Source organism: Syngnathoides biaculeatus, chromosome 7 (assembly GCF_019802595.1).
Source record: "Syngnathoides biaculeatus isolate LvHL_M chromosome 7, ASM1980259v1, whole genome shotgun sequence".
Lineage (NCBI taxonomy): Eukaryota > Metazoa > Chordata > Actinopteri > Syngnathiformes > Syngnathidae > Syngnathoides > Syngnathoides biaculeatus.
Window position 1 is genome coordinate 22,703,307 of NC_084646.1, and position 23,207 is coordinate 22,726,513.

Here is a 23,207-nt window from a genome sequence, read left to right on the forward strand (position 1 = left end):
AATGCTTGGAACATATTACCCATAACCTGCCTATCCGTTCATGTTTCGGCCATTCATGTAAACTCACCCCGTCAGCGTTTGACGCAGAACAGCCGTATGCAACACACTTCCTCATTATCGTTGGTAGCTTTTTCACTCTCCAGCTAAATGTTGTCGTGACTTGACGTCATATTCCGGAGAGTACCAGAAATTGCTGAATTTAAGTGACATTTCGAACAAAATCTTGAGACTGACTTTGACGCAAATTTATTTCATTTCTGTCGTGTTGAGAATTTTTTACATTTTTTTATAAAACTTTGGCTGCATTTGTATGACAGACAAATAAAACACATTTCTTCTGGATTAGTACTTTAAGATATTCGGGTGGCATTATTTTGGTCAATATACTGCTCAATATAAAACATTCCGAAATTCTTCAATCCCATAAAATATAATATTTTTAAAAGAACAATTAAGAAAGAAATGAGCCTATCTGGAAAATCTCCGAGTTCCACATTTTGGGACTGTTGTTGTGGTTTGTCATCATTGTCACTTCCCCTGTTCAATATGTCAAGTTCCGAATGTGTGTATTCTGGCTCAAATAGATAGGCTTGAACATTGTACATTAGATTATTTTTGTTTTGTTTGATGTGTTTAATTATTTTTTGCAAAAATCGGCTGCAAAATGCCAGATAGACTTTGTCCGTTCGGTGAAACCGTATTCACAAGAAATGGGATGAGATCAGGAAGCACTGGGGACGTGGCAAACGCTGAGTGGCTGTCAGTTTTGACGGCAGGATAATCTGAATCTCTGATCGAGAGAAAAATTATGCAGCATTTTCAAAAATAGTTTACAGATGTTTCGGTCGGAAATCTCTGGATAATTTCAGCATTAAAAGAAACAATGAACCCTCATCTACTAACTTTTAATGTGTGCTCCCATGGCTATTTTTATCGACACAGTCGTCCTTTGAATTGTGACAGTGTCGTGAAATATACCTTTGATACCACATTCTTTCCCCCTTGTAAAGCTGAAAGTGTGAAGCAGGTCACAGCTGCAAAATGGCCAGTATACAGCCTTGCAGCAACAAGATCCAAATTACTCTAAAAAAATCCAGAAAACATCGTGTACCCACACCCCGAGGACCTTGGTAATGGCCGATGCCAGGGCCCATATGACGGCTGCCACTTCAGCAGATGCAGATGGAGGAGAGATGCCTAACGTGACCTTTAGTGAATGCCACATCACATCAGGCCGGGATGTCGCCCGCTGACATTATGCCAGGGCATGAAAAGGCTGTTCTGCAGGGGAAGACATTGTGACGAACAACCCAAAACGCACCGGCCCCCTCCCACGCATTCCTCCTGGCGACAAACCTGTGGACGCGATATAATTTTGATTGATGTGACGTGGAAACAAAAGCTTTGAATGGCAGGAGACACGCGAGCAAACATCCTGTCGAGAACAGGGCGCTTACTTTGTGCAAGCTGGGTTTTTCATTGCCGATAAAGTGCTGAGACAAGTCAATGTAACCGACACCATTCCCCCAATCATCAAACAATTGTTTAAGCACATCAGAAAGCACTCTATAAAGTGGTAACAAGCACAGACTCCTTATATGCAGTGGGCATGCAGAGATTTGGGTGGGGCAAAGGGAAGGAGTGCAGTTTTAACGTCTGGTGTCTAACTCCGCACTGCTTGGTAAGTAGGCGAGCCCTTGGCACACTTTCAGAGGAGATGGAGGCCTATAAAAGCCACTGGCTCCTGACACACCTGTGCCACACCCTACGAGACTGCCTGCTTCCAATTTAAAAGCATCATGCAGGATATTAGTCAGGACTTTTTGCCGTCTGTGAGGGAGATCTACCTTCCGCAGAGGAGGAGGGAGGGAGTATGCAAGCCCCCATTTGTTTTTTATTGGGGAAATAATGGCCTATTGAGAAGTTTTGTATTTAATGAGCAACATAATAGGCCCTGTAGTAACACATCTGCTACCAGCTCACTAATTTCCTCCACTTTCAAAGCTGCTTTGAAACACGAGGTTAATTGGCCTTTGACACAATATTTTAAGGTATCGGTTCTTGTGGTAGTGTTGTTGTGAGCTTGAACAAAGAAGAAGAAATTGTTCTGCAAGGCTTGAGCTCAGATCGCCTCTATCTGTCCAATCTAACACCAGCATTCTTTGAAAACATCCCTCCGACTGAGCAATCAATTGCATTTCATGTGTTAAAGACACTGGCCACATTTGCCCCTTGCACAAATCAATGACTCGTTAGATCGCTAATGATGATTCAATGACTAATAAGATCTGTATCAACTCCTTGTAGAACATTGATTGGCCTTTGTCCTCACGAGTTCTTTGGGATTTACGTGGCGCTGCCACAGGTGACGGGAGGCAACAGCTGCAATTTCCTCGGGAATCAGATGAAAAAGCTCCTGGTGGGAATGGACAGGAATTCTTAACCTCAAATGGACTCATTCTGAGCCACCTCAGGCTAAATCCCTTTTTCTCTCCTGACCTACAGATCAATGGACATAACCTCTCCGACCACAGGTCAATCAGCACACAACCCCAAATTTATCTCAGTCTTCCTCTCGCCCTTTCTCTCTCTCATCTTCTCCATTTGTCACCACAATTGTTCAATCAGGTGCGGGTGTGGCCCAGCATGCATGAGTCCAATCATGTCGTTGATGGAGAGTGGACTGGGTAGCAGCGAGACTCCGCAGCCACGTTTCCCTTCCCAAGACTGGAGGGCGAAGGATCGAACGCTGCCTCCGCTCTGTTCCAGCCAATCAATCTGACCCTCATTGAGATGCATGGCTCAATGATCTGTGATAGTGAATTACAGATTGGAGAGAGCTAAAGCAAGTCAGGAGCTGTCCTTGGCCATTTGTGTGACATAAAGCTACTTATGTGCTCACTCACGGAAACTCTACACATCAGCTATTTGTAATTACACGATATTTAAAAACATTAGAATAATCACCAGAAAATTGCTACAAACAACAGGTGCAGTCACAGCAACAAACGGACAAAAATTTGCAAAAACGTTCGCTATTATGAGAGTGGACTCAAAATCCCTGCATAATGTTTCTGTAAATAACCTTGTTTCACAAAGGACAACATTGGATGACAAAAAGACCAACTCTGATCATAAAAGGCTTCGATTCATTCCCATTGCGCCAAGTGCGTACCTAATGCTGTCAACCAGTCAACAGCATGTCTGTGGCTCTGCCCTTTAGGTTTTGTATCACTTTGACTGGTAGCCCAACCAAAGGGTCACAAAAAGCAATCCTGTGCAGATCAATAATTCCAGCATCCTTCGGAACGTCTGTCAGCAGAAAAAACAAAGACCAAAGTTTCCTGCAGGCTGGAAATAGAGCTTATGCCAATGGGGGGGTTTGGTAATCACTGTGACCAGGAGAAAGCTGATAATACTCATCTAGTTTTAGTATTGTTATCTCACATCTTTTTGAGAATAATTTTGTCTTTCATTCTTGTTGACAAATGTAAAACAGGTCAATGTAAACAAGATGCTGTTAAAAATGTTCCCTTTTTTCTACACTATATGTCCTTTCTGATCTGCAACCTGATGGAAACGTCAGGTATATCGGAATGAAACATCTGTTTCAAGTAATTTCATCCTTCCGGAAACATTTTTAAAGCCATTGAGACGTAATGGACCTGTTACTAGGGGCTATAAAATGCCAAATTCAGCCTTTTCCGCAATCCTTTTGCTGTGCCGTCAGTCTGACAGGATCAAGAAAGACAGCGAGTGCAGAAAAGGAAAGAGCAGTTCACCGGTGGCTTGTCACTCATTCTGAAGCCGTCAACCTGCACCCACTCTGAAATATGCTGTCACATTTGTGTCACAGTGGCAGCTTTTGAATCTTGTTTCAGCACAATGAATCCATCAGTGGCCATATTTTGGTGGAGCCAAAAGAAAGTTGTAATTCACCCGTTTTCAGTTTTCATGTTTCTATTAAGGTTTTATTTCTTCCTTCTGTGTAGCATTTCTAGAGACCACTTTTCAAAAATGTTGCAAAGTTTAGCCTCAGTTTACATGTGACATGCTTATGTGTTATGATTGGTCCTTTTGGCATGTGGCAAACAATATTTTTTTTAAAGCGTGTCCCATTATGAAAACTTAAAGTTATTACTATGTTCTGTTGAAGCCTATACAACTTGTTGTCACCCAAAGAAATAGATTTCGAAAAATGTTTCACATTAATCATTCATTTTGTAATTGCGGAACTTAAAATGAACATGATATATTTTCCTTGAAAACACTCAAAACGGTTATCACGAGCATTTATATCTTGAAAAAAAAAACATAGTGCTTGCTACATATTAACTCCATAAATATACTCAACAAACCAATACATGCAAACAAAGGGTAGTCAAAATATTTGACATTGTTTAAACTTTTCAAAAACCTCATGATTTTTTTTTTAACAAATGCACCATTATGTATGATTATTTGAAAGATGTGTCGCAGTCATCTGGAAATTTGATCCATCTGAAACAAATCCAACTGAAATCTTTGCTTTCACCTCACACACACTGATAACCCTCATCCAACATGTAGTGAGGTGAAAATATTTTAAATCAAGACGCAACACTTCACAGGTAAGCTGAAAGCTCCTTGAAACCACCAGCATAAAAAGGCCAATTAAACTGGCTTAGATTGTATAAGAGAATGTAACCACAAAAAGGCCCGCATATTCCCTCCCGTCAGAACTTTTCAGAATTTTGGAAGAGTGTCGTTTACCACACCGTGACTGTTTTCAAGCCTTTCTACCTCAACGGAAGACATTAATACAGATATGCCGCCAGGAGGCTCGCCCTTTCACCACCTCGACTGATAACATCCGATACTCCCCAAAACACTGTTGACTCCTGCTGGTACCTCGAGAGAACGTGCACCTGGCGCACTGTGATGCACCCGTGTTTGGGTTAGTCACACTTCCTAAAGGATGCTATTGTGTCTGCATGGATGAGCAAACACATCCAGTAAGATATAATATGTATTTTTACAGGATATGATTGAGAGTCTTGAGGGGGATTTAAACTGCTGATCAACCGTGTTGACAATACAGTTGATCTTGTATCACTGCAGTTTGAACAACAGATAGACATAGTGGCAAAAAAAAAAGAAAATTACTGCTGTCCAATGAATTTTTTTGGTCTGAAAGACACAGCGTAACATTTTGTTCTGATTTAGTTAAAGCTCACATAAATTGGAGCTGTAGTACCTAGTTTTTAAAAGGCAGACAGATGAGTGGTCAGCAAGTGCGGCTCCCAGTTCTGGGGTACTCAATATGACTTTCGGCTTCTGGCTTTGTGTCTGGAGTGTGCTATGTTCTTCCCCTGCTTGCATTGAATTTTTCTAGGGACTCGGGCTTCCTCACACATTCCAAAGACGTGCATACTAGGTTAACTGAACGCCTGCATGGCTGTTCGACCATAGGTGCTCTGGCGACCAGTCCAGGGTATACCCTGCCTTTTGCACAGTCAGCCGGGATAGTTTCCAGCTTTAGAAAAAGGATGGATAAATGGATAGATGATTTTCAAAGGATAACAGCCTATTCTTGTTTCATTTTTAAAACAAATTTAACCTTAGACTAAGAAGGGGAAAAAGGGTTTGCTCGTGACACGTCAGTTCTTACTTTTTTCAGTAAAAATTTTTACCATCAATATTGATCATGAAAAGTGAGATTAAGGACACTGATGTCATTGGAAAGGTGAGCAGCATAAAAAGGCATACAATCAGATGTCTTTAGCTGTTCCTTTGGACGTCTGCACATGTGGGTTGTTTATTGTCTTCCATGAAAGTAAATCAGATATCTGTTATAGACACACTCATAAATGTGGACATTGAAATGGACAGGATGAAAAATTGGATGAAGGCATTCAATCAAAACTGGGGACATGGACCTGCGGTGTAAATCCTGTCAGTAGCTGTTTTTAATTTCAGGAAGCTAGGTACAAGTACAGTATGTACAGTAAGTATGCCCAAGATACATATTCCCCTAAACAATTGTGCAGTAATGTGTGCATACACACATGAATATATCACTTAGAACTACACACAGACCTAACGTAGGCTCGCTGAGCCCCTGTCTGTAAGCCCCTCTGATCTGTCAGCAAACACAGAAGAAGAACAAAGGGGCCTGCGGCGCCGCCTGCAGGTATAGATCTTCTTGTCTGTGTTCACCCTGAGTGAGGTCAACACAGATGCCGTTATCGTTTCAATCTCTTCAATTTGACCAATCAGAAACGTTGAGCTGCCACTGCCGCTGCCGGTGATGCTGTTTTGGAGGTTGGATGCTCTAGCCAAACACAGCCCATCAAGCGTAATTGCTTGGAGGTTCACTCACATGAACTGTATTTGTCATTTGTTTGATCAGAGATAGAGGTTAATAGTGCAGCTGTTGCATGAAAATGTCCACAAAGGGGCTAATCGCAGGCACCTATAAGATGGACTTCCTCACTGGACACTTCATTCGGTACTCATACCTATTTATCCATCTATTATCTTTGCCACCTATCCTCACAAGGGTCATGGGAGTGCTGGAACCAATCTTAGCTGTCATTGGGCAGGAGGCAGCGTGCACCCTAAACTGGTTGCCTGCCAATCGCAGAGCACATGGAGGCAGACAAGAGTTGCACTCGCAATCACACCTGGGGGCAATTTAGACTGTCCAATCAATGCGTGTTTTTGGGATGAGGGAGGAAACTGGGGTCCCCGGAGAAAACCCACAGAGGCACGGGGCAAACATGCAAACTCCACAGATGTGGGGCTTGGATTGAACCCTGGACCTCAGAACTGTGAAGCCAACGCTTTCCACCTGGGCCATCGTGCCGTCCCTACCTATATCATGAGAGCCAATACAAAATAGCCTGTATCATGGAGTTTGCATTAAAAAAAAAAAATGCTCAGTTTAGATTGACATTTACAGAGTGGCACACCCTGGACACAGTAGTCAATCACAGGATAAATATGGCTACTGTAGAAAAACAACCATTGAAGCTCACATTCACACCTGAGGACAATTTAGAGCCTTCATTTCAATTTGCACTGAAACAGTTCACTATGTGCATCCCATAATTATTCAGTGATTGATTAGTAAATTCACTAATAGAGTCAAGGCCGAGACAATAGATGTGTGAAACGGACTCCGCGCTGTGCCCCAGCCCAACGGACTCACAGCAGGCCTGCCAAGCGCTGTCTGTGTGGTCTATGAGGACAATTAGCACAATCTCCATACTAATGGCACCTTGTAATGGACGCTGCTGAGCCTGCATCTGCATGTGTGTGTGAGAAACTGGTTGCATACGCGCATACCCTTCAGCATAAATATGCGCGCCCTCTGGTGTGTGTCAGTGCGCTGAGTTCCTGTGTGCATGTATTTATGTTGAAGTGATCAGTCAGCAGAATTTTAGCAAAGTGACCACCCCACCCAGCCACCCACACACACACATACACACCTTCCTTCTCCTCCACAATGTTGGCTTGCAGCTTCAACGCTTATGCCTGGCCACTCATTAGCACCATAATAAAGAATTGAGACGACACATAAAAGGTTATATACTGCTGGACGGCTGTTTTCCAACCAATTATAAAGCATGTGATTTATGGCCTGGGCTCAATGCTATTCTCTCGGGAGGAATGGGGGAGAGAGTGTTTACACCCCTTACATGACGAGGTCGATCCTGGTCAACTCTGACCTTTAAGGCAGGAGGGGCGGTTTTAGGGTCTGACCTTTCGGCTTAGCTCAGAGTCAGAATGTCAAGAAAATAGTAGTGTTGCAATTCCTGCATCAATAATAATCATACTGAACTTAAAAATAATAAAGCAAATGTCAGTTCTACACAATATTGCACTGTGCCAAATTATTCAACACCATCGTTGAAATGTTAACAAATGTAAACATTCGTCATGTATTGGTTTGTCCATTTGTTAGCCTGATTTACAGTGCAGGTCAAAATGCCTAGACCTTATTTCCTGCTTACTGGATATCAATATTGTGGTCTTTCCATGTACATTTTTGCTGCTGAATGAAGTCACAGCATGTTGGTTTTTGAAATTTTGGCCGGCACGACATGTTTTTTTTACACATTTGGAAGGGGCCTGATTCCAATTTTTGAATGTACATTTTGATTTGTTGTTTTTCTTCTGCGTACACTGTAAAAAATTAAAAAAAAAAAAAACCATTCAATCAATCAATTGTGCTGCAGTGAGCAGGAATCCTTGCATCTCCAAAACTTTTTGGTAAACCAAAAAAAAAAACGTTTAAATTGCACCACCAAAGGGAGTATGGCATTTTCAACACTTTATATTGTTAGTGATTTGGACAAATAACAAATCCACATGGGGACTGACAAATAGTACCGATCTGTGAAAATATATAAGAATTGACCAAAGTTTTTTTCATGAAATCTGAGAGTCAAATGAACAATTGAAATAGTTAAACGGGTTACATAAATGAAAGATTTTAAAATACTTGAACTACAGCATGGGCTAGTGGCTACATGAGCTAAATGGGATTTTCGCCTGCATGAGTATGCTGTATAAAGTGTGAAGTTTGAAGAGTTTGGTTAAAACATCACTTTTCATGCATACATAGAGCTTTATAAAAAAAAATGAAATCACAAAAAACAGGGCTTAAAGTCACACAATAATGTCACAATATTGTGAACTCGGGAGGTAAAGCCATCAAGCCTGGCATGCCTTTTTGACACACTTGGCTTTTGTCAAGCTTCTCCACAGCTGGAAGACTCACAAAAATAAAACAAAAAAAATACAAGCAACATGCTGCAGTGAGGTCTGTCTGTGACACAAAATGTACACACACACACACACACACACACACAGACAGACACAGAGTGAACAGCATGTGTTTAACCTCAACGTTTGCCCTCTCTGACATGTCGATGGGCCGACACTGATTTGTTGGGCTCGGGGGACGAGACGAAGGATGTGTGCGTGCGTGCCACTTCTGAGGAACACGCGATTCGATCTCCAGAAATCCCCCTTTCCACCGTTACCCCGACTCCTTCCCATATGCGCACACATGTGCATGCAGAACTTTGATCTGAGATGAGAAGCAGCTGCAATGCAGGTTGATCAGGTGCTTGGACAGATGCGGAAAGAAGGGTAAGCAGGAGAAAATAGAGAGAGGACAAAGAAAAGGCTGCCTCTGTTGAAACGAAGGTGTTATTTTGAAGACCCCTGGGCCTTGGACTCATTGTGACCAACACCCCCCTGAGCCCATCACAGTGGAACACTGAGACAGATGCAGGGACGACAAGATGTGTTATGAACTCGTGATGGTCTAACAGGTGGTGATGGTCACCACAAAAGACTTCAGTGCATTCCACACACACACACGTGTCCCCCTGCTACTGTAAATTCCTCCTTCCTGACTTAAAGAGATCCTGTCTGTCTCCGGCAAGCCATGTGGTCCATATCCTGACACAGTCGCTTTTGAAAACACAATTGAGCCTGCAGGGACTCTTGACGACATGGACAACACATGCACAAACACACACACAAACGTCTGTAGTAACATTTGTAAATTAAAAAAAATATATATAAATAAATATATATATTAATAGTTGCCAGTGGTCATTCTTTAAAAAAAAAAAAAACAACATGGCAAGAGAAACTTGATGGATGACTTGAAGAATGAAGGCCACTGACATTAAAAAGTTTATTACAATGGAAACTTTGGGGGCAAACAAGCAGTCACGCAATCCAAGTCAACCCATGATTCGTTTTTATATTTGGAAACAAAAATGTTCCAAAAGAGAACAATAGCAATATTCCTTGAAAAGATATAAGTAGGGTGGAATGGTGGTGCAGCACACAGAAACAACCATCCGCACTCACAATTTAGAGTCTCCAATGAATGCATGTTTTTAACATGTGGGAAAACAGAGTGCCTAGCGAAAACCCACACAGGCATGGAGAGAACATGCAAACTCCACACAGGCGAGGCCGAGATTTGAACCCTGGTCCTCAGAATTGTGAGTCTGACGCTCTAACCAGCCGATTCCAGCGCTTTACACGATGCAGTAACAAAATCTATATCAATTGCACACATGCATTACTCAAGTCTAGCAGCATGGGGTACTCGTGCTTAGCCTGTAGAAAAGCGAAGAATCCACGAGCTATGAGCGATTATGATCGCATCTTGACATGTTTGATTTTTGCCCGAATGTCCATTATTGTTTCTGTGTTAAAATTTGAGTCTGGAATTTAAAATGAAAAAAAAAAGACAAATAATAGAATGTATTTTGCCCAGAACCTTCGCAAAATGTGTTTTTTTTTTATATATATAAATAAATAAATCATGGGCGGCATAGTGGCGGAGCTGCAAAGCGTTGGCCTCGTAGTTCTAAGGACCGGGATTCAAATCCTGGACTCCCTGTGTGGAGTTTGTTCCCCCCGTGCCTGCGAGGGTTTTCTCCGGCAATCCGGTTTCCTCGCACATCCAAAAAACATGCAGCATTAATTGGACACTCTAAATTGCCCCGAGGTGTGATTGTGAGTTGTCTGTCTCCATGTGCCCTGCGATTGGCTGGCAACCAGTTCAGGGTGTATCCCACCTCCTGCCGAAGTTAGCTGGGATAAGCTCCAGCACTCAGCAACTCAGACAATGGATGGAAGATATAAGTATCATATTCCAATTTTTAACTGATATAATGTGTAAAACTAAGTTTACTCCTGTTCATGTCAAGATGGGAAAAAAATAAAACAGGTCTAAACTTTAATGAGCTGAGCTCTTACGTGGTATCATGCATTATTTTTACATAGTTTGCAAGCAAAGTAACCCAATTAACATCATCTGACATCTACATTAATAATAAATGTTACCAGCAAATTTCTGAACTGAAAACCATGACTGACAAAACTTTGAGATTTTCCCTATCATGATAATCCTCCAAAATACAATTAAAACAACAACAAAAATTATCTATTATTTAAAAACCACTAACCGCTGTGGGGTTTAGACGGACAATAATGTTGGTTAAAGGAAATGTGAATTTGGCCAAAAGGTTTTGCACGGTGTGACCACACAATCGCCGTATCTCAATATAAATAAATGACCAGTAAAATTCCACCCTGCCGCTCACTGGCCTGGATGGAAAGGATGAGGGGAAGGAGGGAAAAAGCACTGAGGAGTTCCCCCTCCTGCCAAGATGAAAGCCTCTTTTACTTGGGAGAGCATTAGGAGAACAAACTCCTATCACTACAGGAGGGGAAACGGTCAACACATCAAACACAAGCAACCATTAATATTGTAATTCTTCCTCCCGGACCGTTTGAAACACACAAGAAGACTTCTAGTGTGGTCAGTCGGAGAGCTGCTTGCACACGGGACTTCAATGGCTTCTTTTGGTCATAATGTGGATTCTGTGCAGCATTTCACTTGCCCTTTGCCTTGAATCAAAGCTGAACAACACTAGAGCCAACAGATTGTGTGGCTGTTCTTTTTGGAGTAATTTCTGAGTCTTTCTGACTTCTTGCTCCACATTATTCCCACCCTCATTTTGATAGCATGAAAAAAACGAGAAAATATTGTTCCAGTCAAATAGTTTTATTTTACCAATTAAGTTGAATTACCAGCACATCATCTGTGTTGTGTTGGAATTTACGACTTTCAGAGGAAATAAACAATGTACATGAGAATGTTATGTTTTTCCCACCTTACAGGCATACCTATTTTAACCATATTAACTTTTTGGAATATGAAAGGCCAACACATGATGGGGAAAAGTATTCAGCATATCTGTGCTTAGATGTCCAACGCACAGCATCAACTTAACACAACATAACTACACAAATATTCACACGCACTCTCACATATATACATACATATGGTGTCACTAATTTAAAGAGTTTTTGCTTTCTTCTTATTATACGTGAAAAAGCTAAAGCTCACTAGATACCACCAACACAAAGTCACCCAAAAGCTTAAATAAGCATTTGGGGAGCGCAGCAGTTGGTGCGTGGAGTGCAGATGAGGAGGTGCGTGCATCCTGGGAATAATAGCGCTGAGCAGATACTAGATGTATATGCATGAGAATTGAGTGGATGCTATTGATCGCCTTGCAGTCCGCCAGTGGGATGTAAACACTGTGTCTTTCAACGGGAAGCTCCACTCAATAAGAGCAGACGTCTACGACAAGCCGCCATCCTTGTTATCGCGTACTATGCGGCTTGCATTCACGCATCAACATGCCAAAGCAACTTTTATGTAGACATAAACAAGTATGACGTGCTGGTGGATGACAATTGTGAGAGTGTTTGTTTTTATTCAGCTTGTCATTAGCTCAAACTGGCTTTGTTCAGTACGGAAAACTTGACAACTGGAGATGAATTTGAGAGAAGATGGAATGGCGGCAATGTGAATTCAGGCACACTCGCGCAGGCAAACGCAACAACGTGCATGCACAAAACCAAACACACTTTTGGGCCCATTTAAGACACGTCTGCAGCAAGCTTAACCCGTCAAGCTTCATCGTGACCAATAATCCACGTGACAAATCTAACATGGTACTATGTAATATTGATTCTGGTTCAACAAGCCAAAACCGGGCTGTGAGTGTGTGTTGCATTTTAATGCTCTCCTTCTATTAACCTTCTTAAAGATTGTTTTTCAGACTATTAAACATGTTGTTCTCATAGACATTGAGCCCCAGATGAGAACTAGTCCAATATGTGGAGTTACTGTTTTGCTCCTTTCTGGCTATACCTGTGATTGACAAATTAATGATTTAAATGATGACTTACAGCTTCTCTTTATTCAAGTGTTATTTCTAAAATTGTCTTGACTCGGATGTCCAGTCCTAGATTTGGAATGAGATTCAATTTCTGTTTTGGATTAAATCTGGATTTTGGGTTTTTCCAAATTTAGACTGAATTGATTAATATATTTCATCCATCCATGTATTTTTTACTCCACTTATCCTTATCAGGGTCATGGGTGAGCTGAAGGCTAACCTAGCTGACTTTGGCCATGAGCTGCGGTACAGCCCGGGCTGGTCACCAGCCATGGAATGTCTATGTACTTTTATGCACATGTAATCCACTTAAATTCTATGATGCAATGTGGTATGTAATGAAGGTGCACACTTATTTCAAATACTTGGATCAGTTTTATAGGGAGTTTGAGGACACAAAGTTTTCTGTTGGTGCTGGCAAGGAAAAGTTCTATTTATATTCAAATAAACTCCGTCTCTTAAATCTCAGAAGTTAAATCAAAGAGTTAAATTAGTAGCATTTGTTCTGCGTTCAGCTTCATTGAATTTGATTAGACACTGTCCTTCTTTTTATTCCAGGCAGGTTTGATGTCTTTGCCTATGTTGGCAAATTTTAAAAAATCTTTTGTGAAAAAATTATCAGGTGCCAATTGAACGAGGTATTTAAAGAATAAAAATCATATTTGATTGTTGTTTAGTGATTATTTGGTTAATATGAACAGTTTCCTGAGAGTCCGATCTGCACAAAGCCCTCAAACTGTTTGTCTGTCTCTACCAGTATTGGCACCCCAATACAGATGCAAACACAAATACACACACGCACAGAGGCACAATCTGTCAGACCTGGACGATGGTTTCCAGTTTCCCTACTTTTGTTCCCGGTAAAGAGCCATTTTGGTTCCAGCTAGGCCCAGCAGCAGAGCGCATCTCCCTGAGGAAAATAAGCAGGACTCGCTCGGCTGCAAGCATCTGCCCTTTGAAAGGCAGCGAGACTGTTTGAACAGCTGTCAGTGCACGCCGAGCATCCCAGACCTTAACTGATAAAACTGAGGAGACTCTGGAAAGGAAAAATCAACAGAGGGAAATCACTAACAGGGCAGATGGAGGTGTCCTGCCACCATGATGCACAGGCCAGATGAGAATTCAGATTCATCCTTGCCAGATGTGGACACTGACCAGAGAGGTCTCCAACGTTTGGTACACTTCTATCGCGTACAATATAAGACCGGGATGGAATAATCTGACTTTTCAAAGATAACTAAGAGTAGACACATATACCAATGTCCGTGGTTTGAATCATGGCTCCAGCCTTCCTGCGTTCAGCCTGTATGCTCTCTTTGTGCTTCCGTGGATTTTCTTTGGGTACTTCCCTCCGCATTAAAAAAAAAACATGCATGTGTTCATCTTCAGTATATCTAGTTATGTGACCTGTGATTGATTGGTGATGTACCAAGACTGAACCTTCAAAACAGAAACTTAGCTGATGACGAAGCACTCAATGGAGCATCAGCACAAGTGGTACACACATAAAACAGTAACTGTTTGAATCTGTGTTCCTTGGATGTGAACCATCCTAAAAATGAAGGTGAGCTAAGATTGCTTTTCCCTCTTGAATGTGAGCAAGAAACATTGCCAATGAAACGAGTCCACCGATGAGGAAAAGTTTGACTTGTTCGTCTAGCTTGTTCTTGTTTGCATGTCGAGCGTTTGTCTAGTCTGGAAGCTGCGCACTCTCCTTGCCCGAGAAATTTCCAGGCTTAAAACTTAAGACTTGAAGTCCTGAAGTGACTGTCTGTTAGTCAGTCAAGAGGAACAAGTGCATGTCAGACTTGCAGCAAGTGCTGGGAGCTCAATTGCATTAATGCTCTTAAGTTTGCCTTCACTCCAAACTAATTGGATCAAGCTGCAAAAGCAGATTCCATTTTTTGTCCACCCCCAAACTTGAGCTCTCCGGCCCCACCCCCTTCCATTTTTTGTCCTTGTCAACATTCCCCTAAATGAGATTCCCAAAAAACCAGGAGGTGAGCAGAGCGCCCATGCACGGCTGCGCAGAGCAAACACCATCAGGCAGGCAGACACACCTCTCACGCCAGCACGCTGGCTGCCATCGCATCACGTTCCCTTCCCGTCCTTATTAAAATTCCATATTGAGATTCCATCCCGCCGCGCCTCCCAGACCCCGTCACTCAACACAAAATTGTCAAGTTTCAACAAAAAGACGCACATATGCGAAACTTTTCTTAAGACAACTTGTTCCTGCTCCTTGTCCTTTGTGTGGGATGAAAGTTTCCTCCAGGTGTATCTGCAAACCCCCCCCCCTTCCTTTTCTCATTGTCATTATTTTTGATAGTGTCCCCTCTGATCTGACGAGCCTTTGGATGCTCTCTGTCTTTCTGTGCTCACTTTGAAGTGTCAGGCGCTACCCGTGGCGGCTGCCGCCGAGGAGGGTTTGATTTCCCATCATGCCTAGCATTGTCCCCCCCTCGCACTGATTCCCCCTAGTTCCTACCTCTCCCTCCCTTGTGCGGTGCCCCCGCAACGTCGGGCAATTATCCCCGGGAGTAATGAGGAGCGTCTCTTCCTTCCCCTGTGTGCTGACTGACACCTCTCCCACTCATTTGTCAACAAATCAGACGTCTGGTGTGGGTGGCCATATTTGCACTGAGGGTTTTTGCGCATGGAAGCCCGGGCTGAGGCGCTTTGCTCTCTCTCACACTTTCTCCCTCTTTCATTTTCTCCATCCTCCTCCATCCATTCCTCTATCTCTGCCACCTCGTTATCTCTGACAGAATGTCATTCCTTTTCCGATGCGCACTCCTCCAACGTCTTCGCGCCGTACGCTCCCATGCATCTGTGTGCTCAAGGAAAATCTGACTTCCGATAGGCCTAATGGTCATATCTGGCTAATGATCACTGAGCTAAACAAGTGCAGCTGTTCACATGATTTGTGTCAAAGTCGCTCCCAAGCACGCGTGTACAGCAAAAGGAAAACTGCAACCAGATACGCCGTGTGGACAAAAGTCAATGGAGACGCTCTCAATCAATCAAATAATCCATCAGGGGGTGACTTGGACTACAAAACTCAATTATTCATCTTGCCAAGGCAATTGGGACAAAAATAAGCTTCGGACTTTGTGGGAACAGTCTTCATTTAGTTTTTTTTAATGCCAGCATGACTGTGCCCCAGTTTATCAAGAGCGGTCCATAAAGGCGATGCTTGCCTGAGTTTACTGTGGAAGAACGTCTGTTCAAACATCTTTAGGATGAACTACAACTGAGAATGTGACTTTAGGATTGAACTACAACTGAGACTGTGACTTCTTTTGGAGTCAGTAACCAAGAAACTCCAACATTTTGCAGAAAGTCTTGTCAGAAGGGTGCAAGCTGTTGCAGCTGCAAAGGGCTCACCAACTACACGTTTTCCAAACGGTATTGGAAAGTGTCATTTTTTTTCACATTGTTGTCCAATAAAAAGTGTGTTGCTCCAAATTGTCGGCAGCCAATCAGACGGTGTTATTATGATCATTAACTATAAATATGTAAGATAAATAGGCACTGAAGATGTGGAGATACATGTGCAAAACCTTTCACTGGACAGCAACTCTATAAATCTCTTGACCCAAATCATGTCAACTTAATCCATTAAAGAAAGCCTGTCATCAAGCAGTCAAATGAGACACAGTGTGAGAATTTAAGACACGCAAACGTTGTGTGATGTGTACTCACTGTGCTCCCTCCGCTCCTCCGGGCTGGAAGAAGCCTCACCATCAGAAAGCAGGCCCGACATGGAGAACAGCTTCCTCGCCGAGTCTTCTCCAGCTTTAATGGTGCCTCCGGGGGAGCCAAAGTCAAATTCCTTGCCCTCCACTTCCGAGAAACAACTTTTCAGCCTCTTGGCAGGCGTGAAGGCCGAGTGGTACCCGATTGGCTCCCTCTCATCATGTGGTGAAGAGAAAGGCCGAAAGGCGCCGCTGACCCCGCTGTGGTGGAGCATCCCCAGGGTGGAGCAGTCCAAGTTCGGCGGCGTGAACTGAGGGTGCAGGTGGAGCAGGGAGGCTGGGAAGTCTCGGCCAGGAAAGGCACCCGACACTGGGCCCTGGCGCTGATACATAGAGGCGAAGGTGTAGGATGCCGAGGGGAAGGGGAGGTGGAGGTCTTTCTCCACCGAAGTGGGGACCCCGAAGGGCCTGGGTGCCTGGCAGGGGACCGAAGCATCTCGGCCAGCCTCGGCGGTGGAGGCGAGGACCATGAGCGCAGGGGAAGCGAGGGGAGCTGGCATGTAGGAGGAGCTGTCCATCTTGAAGGGGCGGTGGAGGTCCATTAGCCTCCTTGTGAGCGGTGCTGAGAAACAATAAAGAGGGGAGTTTTTAACAGAGTGTGAGGGCTGAAAAATAATACATCAAACCATTTTCAATAGCACTGATCGCATTTTATTTACACTCCCTAAAATATGTATATCACTGAAATATTAGATTTTGTAAAGTACATCTTGTTCCAGATGTAGGTGCATTTTTTACAATTCAAATTTTGGATTTGTTTTAAAGGCGTTCAGATCACTAATAAAACGAACTACCATGCAGAAACTGGCAAACATTCAAAGACGAAATTAATCAAAGACAATTTAAAAGATCATATGATGGCACCCAAAAAAAACTTTGCAATTTTAAATTTTCTCATAATCATGCATGTCTTATCATTATTTCATATTAGCCAAAAAGTGACTTTTAAGTTGTTGACGTTGTTCAATTTTATATATATATACAATTGATGCATAAACGGAATTTGATAAATGATGACTTAAAAACATTGTAATTAGTTTCATATAAAACGTTATTCCTTTGCTGCGTTGTGGGAGAAACAAATTCCCGCACGCAGAGTTGAAATTGTTTGCAACAATTAAACGCGTCATCAACACGGGCAAAATATACCAAGAAACGCTCACTTTTGAGGTAGTCATGCTTAAAATCATAAATTAAACTGTAACTAGAGTGTTGCGCTATTGTTTTTCAGCAAGTTGACACTTTCACAGCTTAATGTGCAATACTGTAGTTCCACGCGTGCAATAAACGCGCCTGCTTAACAATCAATATAAAACCAACTAAACCAAATTAAAGTGTAATCTGCGTGGACGGACAATCAAATAAACCTTACTTGCTTACTTTCTTACTTACTGTGCTGAAGAACTCGGGCGCGATGTATACTCCAGTTGCAGTCTTAACTTCCAACTGTCCACGGGCGGCGCTTGGACGGGTCCTCCTTCTTTCCTTCCTTGTGCTCCGGGATGCTCTTGCCAGAATTGACCGGTGGCCGTGGATCTGACCGGGATGAGCACCAGCAGTGGGCCGGCTGCGCGTCTGTCCGCGCCTCCCTCCTCCTTGTGTGTGAGACCCCCTTCTCCCCCCTCCGCTTCCTTTCCACTCATCCCGTCACCCCACTCCACCCCACCCATCGCCGTCCTCGGTCGGACACTTTCAATTTCTCGCCTCCTGCTAAAGATACTGGAAGCAAAGAAAGCCTGCATTGGTTGAAGGAAAGTACTCGTTTCCTACTCTACAATGATAACACAGGACATTTCCATTCAGTTGTATTCATAAAGGCTAGTTTTCATCTGGAGTTGGTTTAAACACACATGCATTTAAAAGGAGCCAACAGAGCTTCAAACGTGTGATAACTTTGGTAAGTGTGGTGTGGAAAACTTGTCTTTGATGGGAAGGAACAGTTGGCATTTGGAAGTGGTTAGCATGTTTGTCCCACAGTTCGTAGGTCCGGTTTTGAATCTCATCCCCGTCTTCCTTGTGTGGAATTTGCATGTTCTTGACTGGGATTTCTCCATACAATCTGGCTTCCCCCCACATTTCAAGTGTTAAGTTTATTTAAGACTAATACATAGTGTCAAACTATAAATTCCACATCATTTTATTGTGGCCCAGCAAAGCGAATCATGTGCATCAACTTGATCCTTGCTAAAAATATTTTAAGAAATAATGTTGAGATATCGTAAGCATTTTCTGTTACCAACCCTCTTTTTATAGTAACGTCAACAAAAGTTGAACAAACTATGATCCTTGACTTCTCATTTCAAAACTAGTTCTTCATAAATATGTTGTTTATATCTACCATGATGAAGTGTTTAAACCACGTATGGTCTGTGAGAAACACTAACGAACACGCAACCCGTGCCAAAAATGAGTCTGACACCCCTGTTCTGCCTGTAAATGGTTCTTTGGCTGCGACTGGCCGGCGACCAGTCCAGGGTGTACCCAGCCTCTCGCCCAAAGTCAGTTAAGAAAGAATCCAGCTCATCTGTAACACAAATGAGAATGGGCTGGATCGATGGACGCTTTCAAGTCACACATCTGATGAGACTGCATATAATAGTATACAATAATATAGGTGGCAGCAACACAGAACAGTACCCAAAAAAAAAAATTGTACTCAAGTAAGAGAACTGTTGCTTTTCAATAGAATGACTCAACTAAAAGTAAAAAGTAGTTTTACAAACAATTAATTAAGGTAGAAAGAACTCAGCGAAGAAGAAAAAACTACTCAAGTACTGTAACTAGTGAGTAACTTGGGGTTTTTATTTATGTATTACAGTATCAGAATCAGAGTATGAATGTCAAACAGACTAACTCCATCCTTCGTTCCGTTATCCAAGGCACTTATCCTCACGAGGGTCACGGGAGCCTATCCCTGCTAGGTTCGGGCAAAAGGCAGACATCAACACCATCACTGATAGAAGAATTGATTCTACGCTAGCCGCACCAAAGTCAGAAGTGTGTACCACGAAACCATCAGTGACTCCTTGAATAAAATATGAATGTGCAAATCCAGATAGTGCTGAACAATATCAATCTAAAATATAATTTAATTTAAATATACGTATCTTGTAAAATGATAAAGCAAGCCAAATTCAGCTTCAAGAAACATTCTTAAACTATACAGTTTCTTCCTGTTAAACAGCACAATACTGTAGGATCGCCAGGTAGATTATAAAAAGAAAAACAAGGCTGTAGTGGATATAAAAACTCTACACACCCCTGTTTGGATGTGCTGTAAAAAAATTTCTGACCAAGATAAATTATTTTCAAACTTTTTCCACCATTAGTGTGACCTAGAATTTTTACGACTCGATAGATTTATTTTTATGGGATTTTGAGACAGAAGATGAAAATAAACGGAAATAAACTTGAATGTCATTGACTTGGACATGACGTTTGACTTGCTGGCTTCTTCGCCAGGTGACCATTGCAAACGAGATCTTATGTTTTAGCTGGTCTCTGAACTGGTAAATAAAGTTCCCAATTATTTTATTTTTTTAAATCTAGTTGGTTCAGGATGTACTCTCCCTTACACCTGGCATGTGACTGTGTTCAGAAGTAACAGATCAATCACATTGAAACTCGTTCAATGAGAGTCCACACACAGCTATCCCCCAAATAAAATTTAAGTGAAAATAAAAACATGTATAGGGCCTTACAGAAACATTATTTGGTTTATCCAGTAATAGGATTAAATGAAGAAGCTTGTTTGCTGACCAGGTTTATTAATAAACTGTGTGTGTGTAAAGTGTGTACGTGTGCGAGAGCTAGAGAGAGACAGAGAGAGAAATAGAGAGAGAGAGAGAGAGAGAGAGAGAGAGAGAGAGAGAGAGAGAGAGAGAGAGAGAGAGAGAGAGAGAGAGAGAGTGAGAGAGTGTTAGTGTTAATGTTGCCATATGCCAAAACAACAGCAAAAACTCACCGCAGGGTGTTTTCTCAAGTTAAAAGTGGGCTAAAATAATGTTTGGGCAGTGAGAAAACAACACCGCATGTTAAAGTTGTTGTTTTTCATAGTCTGTAATACAAACATGATTCACCTTGATTGGTCCCAAAAGAAGATTTTGTAAGCCGGTATGTAACTTTTTTTGTGTCATTTGATCGGGGAATTTAAGTGAAACATCACTGTGGTAATCACGATGGATTGGAGCAGTGGCATCCCATGTGGAAGTCTAAAAATAGCTGGCACATGCTGTTATTAATAAATGAAAATAAAGAGCATCATACAGATGGTTGTAAAAGTACCATTGCTTCTGAACATAAATACTTGAGTAAAAAATGAAAAGTATGCATGTTTCATTAAAACTATTCTGACAAGTAGAATGTATCCAAACTATGACTGTACTTGGCTAAATGTAATACTATCCACTGTGCCGACAGTCTTAACTCATTCACTGGGAGTCCTCCACGGTAACATGAATATTTGAATTTAACAACCATCAAAGGAAGTATGCTAAATCTGTATGAAAATTGAGACGGGATCTTTATTTCAAAACATGTATACATATGTTACACGTTATTTTTTGTTCCCTTTTTTTGTGGTGGGGATCTCTTAAATGGAAAAAGATGACACACTGCGGCGACCCCGTATCGGTACAAGCCAAAAGGAAAAGAAGAAAAAGAAGAAGAAGGATCGGTCCAATGTAAATTATGTGTCTTACCTCAATAAATGTTGGAAAACAATGCACTGGCACTCGGCTTTTTATTTACTGTGGGTGTGTTGTTCCAGTAGACAGTGATCCGTATATGGTAGGCTTGCATCATAACTTGTTTATTTTGTTCGCCCAAGACTTACAGTGAAGAAAATAAGTATTTGAACACCCTGCTATATTGCAAGTTGTCCCACTTAGAAATCATAGAGGGGTCTGAAATTTTCATCGTAGGAGCATGTCCACAGTGAGAGAGATAATCTAAAAAGAAACATCAAGAAATCACAATGTAAGATTTTTTAATAATTTATTTAAGTGATGCAGCTGCAAATAAGTATTTGCATACCTGTCTATCAGCTAGAATTCTGACTCTCAAAGACCTGTTAGTCAGTCTTTAAAAGTCCACCTCCACTCTATGCATTATGCTGAATCAGATGCACATGTGTGAGGTTGTTAGCTGCATGAAGACATTTGTCCACCCCATACAATCAGCAAGAATCAAACTTGTAACATGGCCAAGACCAAAGAGCTGTCCAAAGACACCAGTGACAAAACTGTACAACTCCACAGGGCTTGGAAGGGCTACGGAGAAATTGCCAAGCAGATTGGTGAAAAAAGGGCCACGGTTGGAGTAGTCATTAGAAAATGGAAGATGCTAAACATGACAGTCAATCTCAATCGGAGTGGAGCCCCATGCAAAATATCACCTCGTGGGGTCTCAATGATCCTTAGAAAGGTGAGGAATCAGCCCAGGACTACACAACAAGACTTGATCAATGACCTGAAAAGAGCTGGGACAACTGTTTCCAAGGTGACTGTTGGTAATGCACTAAGACGTCATGGTTTGAAATCATGCATGGCACGGAAGGTTCCCCTGCTTAAACCAGCACATGTCGGGGTCTGTGTTAAGTTTGCCAATGACCATGTGGATGATAGAGAGGAATCATGGGAGAAGGTTTTGTGGTCAGATGAGACCAAAATGGAACTTTTTGGTCATAATTCCACTAACCGTGTTTAGAGGAAGACGAATGATGATTTCCATCCCAAGAACACCATCTCTACTGTGAAGCATGGGGGTGGTAGCATCATGCTTTGGGGGTGTTTTTCTGCACACGGGACAGAACGACTGCAATGTAATAAGGAGAGTTATGACCGTGGCCACGTATTGTGAGATTTTGGGGAACAACCTCTTTCCCTCAGTCAGAGGATTGAAGATGTGTTGTGGCTGGGTCTTTCAACATGACAATGACCCGAAGCACATAGCCAGGAAAACCAAGGAGTGGCTCCGTAAGAAGCATATCAAGGTTCTAGTGTGGCCTAGCCAGTCTCCAGACCTAAACACAAGAGGAAATCTTTGGAGGAAGCCATTTGCCTCCACTTGCTTAATGAGAAATTTAAAGCCCCACTGGCACGAAAAGCATGATTTTTAATGTGTTTAAAAAAAAAAAGGGCAGCCGGAATGGACCCATCTGTTTTATCACCGCAAAACATGATTTTGACATATATGGCTTTTTGTAACTCCCGCCATGAAAATGCTCTCAAGGGATTTGTTTTGGAGAAGAAGTAGGAAGTAACGCTAACAGCAATAGTGCATTCAGATGGGCTCGTGTGTTTATAAGAGTTTGACCTGCTGGAAGGTTGCTCATTGTTCCTTCGTGTTAGTCAAAATGCCGACTAGTTGTATTGCTGGATATTCTAACTCCGGAGGATGATTTACCCTTCATACTTTTAAAAAAGACCCGGTTCGTCGTGAAGAAGGAATTGCACAGGTGCAAAGGACGAGAGTTTCATGGGTTCCAAATGACAGGTAGGTGTGTACAGAGCTACTAAAAAAAAAAACAATAGTTGGGGGGGACGTAATAATCTCAGAACGTAACAAAAGATCTGTGTACGTAAGTTGGGTGCTAAAATGTGTCAATGTGCCCGTCGCCTCAGCGTCCGCCAAGCACGGCTTCGAGGCGCAGCCAAAGCAGTCCGCGGACGGCTCT

At 42.2% G+C, this 23,207-nt stretch overlaps 1 protein-coding gene across 1 annotated transcript in view; it reads right to left on the reverse strand.

Moving 5' to 3' along the window:
* Positions 1–17,073, reverse strand: part of LOC133503641 (E3 ubiquitin-protein ligase RNF220-like) — a 38,801-nt gene extending 21,728 nt beyond the window's left edge. The window contains exon 1 of the mRNA XM_061825438.1: positions 16,479–17,073. Within this exon, the coding sequence (XP_061681422.1) occupies positions 16,479–17,073 (595 nt within the window). The remainder of the gene's footprint in view (positions 1–16,478) is intronic.
* Between the last annotated feature and the right edge of the window lie 6,134 nt (positions 17,074–23,207).